The following is a 9,220-nucleotide window of genomic DNA, read 5'->3' as shown; positions in this document are numbered from 1 at the left end:
TTTCATTGTTTGTACCTTGATGAACAAAACATGTACCTGTACAGAACCTTATTGGACAGTTTGATATGTACAAAATATATTTGCATATCTGTTAGGATGGGATTCAATAAAGGGAATAAAGGCAAGTACGATTACTTGAATATTAAGACGAGATAAAAAAAATCGCTTTGGGGGAGGAGTTGTGGGGGAGGAGTTGTGAGGGAGCCGCCCCCCCCCCCCTTAACCGCCCTCCCTCCCTCCCTCCCCTCCACTTTCCCACAGCAACGGAGGATTCCCTCTCTGTCAGTCGTGCCTGAGCTGTTGTTTTCCCTCTCCTCTCTCCCTCTTTTTTTGACGTCAGTAATAATCGTTCATTCTCTCATCCGGGTCTTCAAACTCCTCTCTCGTGCTGTCGGTTATTTACTTTGCCCAGCGAGCGCGCGCCGAACAGCTTAGCCGCTCGCCCCGCACTCTCACACGCGCGCGCACAAACGCACATACGTGCATGCCCTGTTAAAACTGGAGAGCAGCAGGAGGAGGAGGAAGAGGAGGAGGAGGAAGAGCAGGAGGTGGACGCTCCGCTCTGTCTAAGCTGTTTTTTTTTTTTTTTTTTAACCTTCTCGAGCTTTGGCCGCGCGCGTGCCGAGGGACCCCGCGACTCTGCTTGCCGCTCTGCCCCTCTTGTTCTCCCGCGCGCTCTTTTTTGATGGCTCGAGCATGGAGATGGAGATAGCCCTGGTGAGCTTAGAGAACGGCGGCGCGCACACGGGCTCCCCGCGCAGCCCTCCGCCGAGCCCGTGGCGCACGGAGCCGAGCGCGCGACTCTTCGACGATGAAGCGCTGGACGAAGCTGCCGCCGCCGCGCTGGACGTGGCGAGCGCCGAGCGCGTGCTCATCAACGTGGCGGGCCTGCGCTACGAGACGCGTCTGGGCACGCTCGCGCAGTTCCCGGACACGTTGCTGGGCGACCCGGAGAAGAGGATCAAGTACTTTGACCCCCTGAGGAACGAGTACTTTTTTGACCGCAACCGGCCCAGCTTCGACGGCATCCTGTATTACTACCAGTCAGGGGGCAAGATCCGGAGGCCGGTCAACGTGTCCATTGATGTCTTCGCTGATGAGATCCGCTTCTACGAGCTGGGCGATGAGGCCATGGAGCGTTTCCGTGAGGACGAGGGCTTCATCAAGGAAGAAGAACGGCCACTGCCCGAGAACGAGTTCCAGCGGCAGGTCTGGCTCATCTTCGAGTACCCGGAGAGTTCCAGTCCGGCTCGTGCCATCGCCATCGTATCTGTGTTGGTCATCACCATCTCCATTGTCACCTTCTGCTTGGAGACTCTGCCCGAGTTCAGGGACGAAAGGGAGCTGGCTGCGACCACGGCCGTCAGCGGCAGGACATCAGAAACCAACGGAACCCGTTCTAGACCTTCGCTTACCTTCGCCGACCCCTTCTTCATTGTGGAGACAACATGCGTGATCTGGTTCACCTTCGAGCTGCTGGTGCGCTTCCTGGCGTGCCCTAGCAAGTCAGCCTTCTCCAAGACGGTCATGAACGTCATTGACGTCATGTCCATCATGCCCTACTTCATCACGGTGGGCACGGAGCTGGTGGAGCAGCAGCACGGCCACCAGCACGAGGACGGCCAGCAGCAGCAGCAGCAACAGCAGGCCATGTCTCTGGCCATCCTCAGGGTCATCCGGCTGGTTAGGGTGTTCAGGATCTTCAAGCTTTCGAGACACTCCAAAGGCTTGCAGATTTTGGGACAAACCTTGAAGGCCAGTATGCGAGAACTGGGCTTGCTCATCTTCTTCCTCTTTATCGGAGTCATCTTGTTCTCCAGTGCCGTCTATTTCGCTGAGGCTGATGAGCCTGAGTCCCATTTCTCCAGCATCCCAGATGCCTTCTGGTGGGCTGTGGTGACCATGACTACTGTGGGTTATGGAGACATGAGGCCGGTCACTGTTGGGGGCAAAATCGTAGGTTCCTTGTGTGCCATTGCTGGTGTGCTGACCATTGCACTCCCCGTACCTGTGATTGTGTCCAACTTCAACTACTTCTACCACAGGGAGACGGATCAAGACCAGGCTTCACTCAGGGACGATGGCCCTGGTGGCCGTGAGAGTCCGACGTCCTTACGGTTGGCCGGAGAGGCGGACAATGAGGACGGGACGGATAACTCGCCTGCAGAGAAGCCCAGTGTGAAAGTGAACAGCAGCAGCAGCAGCAGTGTGGACATCAAGCGCTCCCTGTACGCGTTCTGCTTGGATGCAAGGGAGACGGACCTGTAGGCATTGCAAATCTGACTGTGCACCACCATGCAAGTGTGCTGCAAACATCAGACTATTTTTTTTTTATTTTGTCAGTAGATCTGTCCTGAAAAAAAACCCACGTTTGAGGCACTGAAGTCTTATATTACAATCAAATGATCAACAGGTTGTTGCAATCCTGCTGAGGCTCACGTAATATAGGAAAGGTTTCATACATATGAATATATGATATTCTAATGGTGTGACCAGAGAAGCACTGGCTTAGGTGCCCAATTTTAAGATATTTCTTTTTTATTATTATTAACAGCCTATGATGTACTATCCTAGGCTTAAATCTAAAACAAAATGTGCTGTGGAGCAAACTGGATTTGATATGAATGGCCTTAACTGAGCTGCCACTACCACTAACAACAGTGTGTGCTCCTGTAAAATACCCTACAGCCCCATTGTTATCATCATCAACAACAAACAAGCCAAAAGGGATCATTTATTTTCTTAAACGCACCATCTTTGTCAGTCTTATGTTCACTGCATACATTGTCCTTGTATGAAACGCACCAGAAAATGTGTACATATTTCTATAATCATATCATACCGTTCAGTGGAGCAGGTTTCACACAGACGTTCTAAAATGGCTTGGGTAATGTAAGATTTGTAGTTTGACCACCCTCAAGCACTAAATTCAAATATATGTGATAAATATTTATTCATAATATATTAAAAAATGCAAATGTGAAAAGCCTAAGAGGCACTTCGCACCAGGACTTCAAAATATATTAATTTCAGTGCTGCGTTCATGAAGAGGGACGTCTTTCCTGACCTGGAACTCAAACTCAGGAGGTTTTGAAGCATGATGGGACAGAAGCATCTGGACCGGAAAAAAAAGGATTTCAGAAGTGATGGTGTGTAGGGGAGGGCTTTTCCAGCACAGGAGTGCACGCTGCTGAGTGTACGACATCTTCAAGAGGAGCACACAGATCAAAGGTCAGTGACTTCACTTATTCTTCATGTTCCAGGAGCTCAGGTGTGGGTGGAACTTGCCCTTGTACATTGATCTAACATGAGTTTTTGTTCTTATCCTACTTAAAGGATTATGACAAAATAATAAAATAAAACTTTATAACATAACTCATAACATTTTTGTGGATTTATGTACCAGAAGTGGAAATATGTACCAGATTTATGTACCAGTCATCATTTTCTAACCTCTATTTATTATTTAGAATTAAACAAGCTATTTTTTACTGTGGCTTTCAGACTAATGTTTGTTAATTACCTCTGTTCTAAGTGGCCAACTTCAAAAAGCAATCCAAGCTGAAACATTTCTTATAACTTCAGTGTAAATGGGTGAGGCTATATATACATAAAAATTCAAAACAAGTTGCTTTTGCAGTTTAGGTTCCGCATATGGACTTATAGATTAGTGAGTGAACATTATGTTTTATATGCTTTAAGATTTTGTTTACATACTAGGTCAAACTTTTATTTTAAAAAGTGATGAAATTTTGGTTTTCCATGAAATGGGCCCTTAAATGACTTCTAAGGTAATATAGAGTGTAAAAATGAACCCCCATAGGGTTTCATAGGGCACATAATGATGCTGAACTGAACTCTTAAATACCACTAATGCAGCAATGCAATATTTCCCAATATTTGTCTTCATTTTCATCTTCTTGTAAGAACTGTTAAAAAGTCAAATGCGTATAATACTATAATTCACTTAGGACTATTTCACACCTCCACACTTGTTTGTATGTTGTGGTGCAGTGATGTGTTTCTCTATTAAGCTAAATGACACTTTTATGCTTTTTTGTGTAGTGAATACTCAAATACTCATTTGTAATTAACACAAAAAAGACATTGTAGAACATTTCAAACTTGATTCAGTTCAAACTATGCCTGTAGGAAGCCAGTGAAAGATACCGTACCTTCTTTTAGAGAAAAAAAAAAACACAACAACACTTTTCCGCTACTGAGAATTACTGAGAAATAGCATGTCAGCTTGGGAAAGACAGACTCTAACATACAAAAGCGGTACAAAATAATAGAAACTCGAAACACATGAGGTACTCAATGACCATTTAGCAGAAACACCTACCATATAGGTGCACTTCTGACTGTGGACCATCTGTTGCTGTTATTAACCACCCTCTACTGCAGGGGTATCAAACTCAACCACTAAAAGAGCCAAATAATTTTTTTTCTTCTGTAACATTTACATTTTGCTATCACCTGAACTCACCATTGTTTATTCAAAATATGTCACATTGTCAACAGTAAAAGGTAGGCACTTGTAGTAGAACTTAAAATATTGCATGAATACTTGAAATATTCAAAATGAATTGTTCCCAGGAGCTCAGTCTCAACCTACCTATTTGCTTGAACTAGACACCTGGCATCCTTCCTTTGCTGTAAGTTAATACATTTTTAAACACTTTTTAGCTTCTGAGCTAATGTTGAGAGTTCATGTTGGTTGAACTGCAGTTGAAATGCAGGTAGTGTGTATGGTGATATGACTGGTGTGGAATGGCGTAGAATTGTGTAGAATTATGGCTGTCCTATAGGTTGATGTTGTGGTAGGAGAGTCAGAGTGCATATTGCATGCTGGAGACTGCAGTGCAGTACATATTAACAGAAATGTAAAATGCTTTTGTGGGCCAGATAGGATTGTGTTGTGGCCCTGATCTGATCCGCAGGCCTTGCATTTGATACATGGACTTTACTGCGTCCATCAATGGAAAAGAACCACCATAAGACCAGGTACACCTCTGACTAGGTATTGTTTGCTTTCTGAATCATTGTCAGCCATGTAGTCGGCACTGATGCAGTAGTGGCATGATAGTCTGTGTTGGGCTGGTATGAGTGAATCAGACTCAGCATTACCATTACTAGGTGGAGAATAGACCACCAACCAAAAACATCCAGCCAAAAGTCCTCCTCTAGTCAGAAACTGACCACTGATGAAGGACCAGAGGATGGCTGACATGAACTGTGGATCAACAGATCTACAGGGTGGACCAACAAGGTAAGGGGGTTCAATTAAAGGGACCAGTTAGTGTACACAGCCACATGCCAGCCCCACATACCATGTGACTACTGTTTTGGCATCACTGCAGTGCTGGGAATGATCCTCCACCCAAACAGCACCTGCTCAGCTTAGGTTTTATGGTTGTCCTTTTCCACTGATGGACCAAGTAGAGGGGTGTTGATACTATGGGCTAGTGTCAGTAACTTTAAACCTGTGAAGTGTATGCGCATGGAATGTGTTTCTGATAAAATGGCCAATGAAAATGAGTATTTCATGTAACACTATTTTGTACACACCCTCTGTACCTCCAGCTGAGTATGTGCCAAACTGTATTGTTGCAGATCTTGTCTATAAACAGCCTGTAGCATATGCTGTGCAGTCTATAAGCAACTTGATACTGGCAGTTTTTGCTCTCTTGGTGCTGTACTCCAGCACACTGGATTGAAAGTGAAGCAAATATGAAGAGGTGAAAGGGCAGAATATTGGCTTTAATTGAAAGGAATTTACATCTATGTCAGATGAACCATTTAGGAATCACAGCCCTTTTCATCTTTTAAACAGTTTATCCTGAGGATTGAAGGTATTTTTGGTCATGCATTGCCAAGGTGTTCTGTGGTCTTGGTCGGTCTCTGATTTCTCAGACCTGTGATGCTTTACTTGCTTTGGTCCTTATATTGAGAGACAACAGCCAATAGGCTCCAGATGCAGATGCCACATTTAGAACCATCTAGACTTTTGTTTGCTTATCCATGCATGAACCAGTAATGCAGTGAGCCACAGCTGGCCAAGAAACAACAAGGCAGTTAATTGTGCAATTACTTGTCCTCTCATGAAATAAGGGACTATGCATAAAAAGAGCCTTGATTGCTATATATTGTGTATAATGTGGATGTAAATACGCTCAAGGTAAAGCTGATGCTCTCTAGTGTTGAATCTTTGCTGTCCAGTTTTGGAGAACAAAGCTAAAACAACAACAACAAAAGATGTGCCACTGCCCAGTTACTTATGAACAGCACTGTAGCTATGACTTGAACTGTTGCCCCTGATACAACCTAGCTAAGTGGTGCTTTCACTAAGGGCTTAAGTCTCTTGTCTTTATCTAAACGTTAAATGCTGTCACTTTGTATTGGGCCACAGCAGATCAGAGGAGTGCTGGAAATGCAGGCCATTTGTAGCAACTTTCCCCAGCTGGGTCTCAAGGGGAGCTTTGAAATGTGGGAATGCCAGGCTGAAATGGACTACACCCCATAGCTGACACAGTTCTGAAGAAAGCTGGTCTATTTCTCCATGGCTTGGCCTCAAATAGGACATTTTAAGGATTCAACCTTGTGCATATAAAAGGTGTGAAACCCCACAAGGTTAAATGTGTTGCAAGTCTCATAGCTACCTTGTACCTACACTCACTGAGCATTTCATCAAGTACACTTAATACATAAGCTGCCAAAAACATTCTTTGGAGTGATGCCATAGAGGAACCACTTTTGGTTCCAACAGAGCATGCAGTGTATTTTTATTTAAGGAACAGTTTCTGTAAATGATATATATGAACCTTTTTAAAGCTTTGTAAGGTTCAAAGAACCTCTACATAATCTAATGGTTCCATACCATTTAAAAGTTTTTTTTCCTAGAACCATATATCCAAGCTAATGACCCTTTAAGAATCTTTATTTTTAAGAATGCAGTGCGCTGCGCTCAGTATGGCACCTACACTCACTGATAATTTTATTAGCTAAACCTACCTTGTATCTCCACTCATTGTCCATTTTATCAGCTCCACTTACTATATAGGAGCACTTTGTAGTTCTACAATTACAGACTGTAGTCCTTCTCTTTCTCTGCATACTTTATTAGTCCCATTTCACCCTGTAATCACTGATGAAGGACTAGAGCATGACCAACACGAACTGTGGAGCAGAAGATGAGCCATCATCTCTGACTTTACATCTACAAGGTGGACTGACAAGGTAGGAGTGTCTAATACAGTGGAGTGTTTAAAAACTCCAGCAGCACTGCTGTGTCTGATCCACTTGTTCGCTCCTTTAAACCATCCAGTGTTCCATGGCTATGACTCTGCGACTGCAGCTCTTTCATTCAAACACAGCATTAAAAGGGAAAGTTCCATTGATGGTACTTAATAAAACTAAAGTTATTTCCAGCTACGTGCACTGGTGAATTTGTTTATCACTGGAGTACATCAAGTCAAATAATCATGCCTTTAAGCTTACAATCATGGAGGAGTTGGAACATGCAGATACTATTGTGCTCAGTAGGTGATAAAAGTAATTGGTGATAAAATTTGGAAAATTTGTGTTCACCTTAATTTCACTCGCGCTCATGTGATTTTATGTTCAGATTCAGTTTAAATTGTTGAAAGTAATGAATGAAATTTAATAAAGTTGAATGAAATTCTTTCATCTACTGTATCTTATAGCTAAGTCCAGTGCTTTTAAATGAGAAATGTAAAAAAATCTTTCTTCTGTGTCATATTTGAGCAAACAAAACAGATGTTTCGATGTTTCATCGTAATTAACTGCACAAATGGATTGTAATTGTTTGACAGACCCAAAAAGGGTTCTTTGCATGGTTAAATAGTTCTTCCTTGTGGTGTAAAATCTAGAAGTCATAAGTCATAGAACCTTTTTTTGAAGCACATATTGAGTGTAAGTGTGAGGTACGTGGACCTTACATATTGCCAACTCAATATATGTAGCTATATAAATACATTTACTACACTCATCACAGCAGTACATATTTGGAGATGCTTTTGGATTGTGATGAAGTAAGATCCTTATCTAGTAAGCTTTGGTAAAAATAGCCATGCATGCTAGTTTATTTTGAGCTGATGCCAAGAGCACACTACAGTTCAAAAAAGGTCAAAGCAAACTGAGGGTAAATAAAAAAAAAAAAAGCAGTATCTCTCACAAAGAATTTGTCCTCAGGTCTGTTCTGCAGTGGGAGCTGTGAAATTTGGAGATTAGACACTAGTGCCGTGCAGCAATTATACAGAGAGCATGGAACTTGTAGAAGGTCAGTGGAAAGTAAGTATTGAGAGCGGGGGTTGGTTGTTGGTGTATGCATGGGATTGGCAGGCTGGTATGTGGAGGCCTCCTCTCCAGGAACAAAGATCTATTTGGAGAGTATTGTCTTTCGCCAGTAGAGTCGGGAGGGTGGCGAGTCCAGCTGTTGAGCTATGGACAAGTGCTCTGAGCTCAGAGCAGCAGATCTCTCACACATGGCTTTGCAGGTTCTCTGTGAATGCAGAGAGCACAGGTTGACCAGCAGTGTAGTTAAAGTTGAGTCGAATGAGTTTGAGGTGAAGACCAAGAAACTGTTTCTGTGGAGAAATGCTAAAGAATAGATGCTTTACTCATATTACATAAACCAGAATGGCCCATTCTTCATTATATAATCATCTGCTAAAAGAACAAACACTGAGAATGAGATGGATGACCGTGAGTCAGGGTCTTATAAATCTGTTTTGTGAATGCTCACTTTGGATAAAAGTCTGAGTATTTTATATATTTTTGTCATTATTTTTATTGTATTGTATGTTTGTACATAATACAAAAGTCAGAAAAGTTTTTTGGATAGTGCCATTGGAGAACATTTTATATAACGAGCTTTAAGTTTGAATACATTATGGAAGTCCATTCCCACCAGACAGAGGAAAAATTGCCCGTTTCTGACAAAAATAAGTCAAAATATTGACTTAATATCTCAAAATAATCACTAATTTACTTCATATATTGACCTAATATCTTGAAACAATAATTTGTTTTTTCAAGATTTTAAGATACCATGTCGAAAGAATGAGATAATAATTATCAAGCAAGTAGGTTATTATTGTAGGAAAATAAGTAATTCTAATAAGTAATAAGTCAATATAGGAATATTGACAAAATAAGTGATTATTCCACCAGACCAAGCAATATTTAAAAAAAATAA

General features: G+C 42.5%; 1 protein-coding gene across 3 annotated transcripts in view; it reads left to right on the top strand.

The window, feature by feature from the left end:
* The first annotated feature begins 269 nt into the window (after positions 1 to 269).
* LOC108425345 (potassium voltage-gated channel subfamily A member 5) overlaps positions 270 to 9,220 on the top strand; it is a 63,833-nt gene continuing 54,882 nt past the window's right edge. For all 3 annotated transcript variants that reach the window (XM_037541314.1, XM_017693928.2, XM_037541320.1), the window contains exon 1: positions 270 to 3,231. In XM_037541314.1, coding sequence (XP_037397211.1) covers positions 697 to 2,268 — 1,572 coding nt within the window. In that variant the 5' untranslated portion in view covers positions 270 to 696 and the 3' untranslated portion in view covers positions 2,269 to 3,231. The remainder of the gene's footprint in view (positions 3,232 to 9,220) is intronic.

This window comes from Pygocentrus nattereri, chromosome 1 (genome assembly GCF_015220715.1).
Source record: "Pygocentrus nattereri isolate fPygNat1 chromosome 1, fPygNat1.pri, whole genome shotgun sequence".
Taxonomy (NCBI): Eukaryota; Metazoa; Chordata; class Actinopteri; order Characiformes; family Serrasalmidae; genus Pygocentrus; species Pygocentrus nattereri.
Note: the sequence above shows the minus strand (reverse complement) of the source record. Positions and strands in the feature narration are given on the sequence as shown.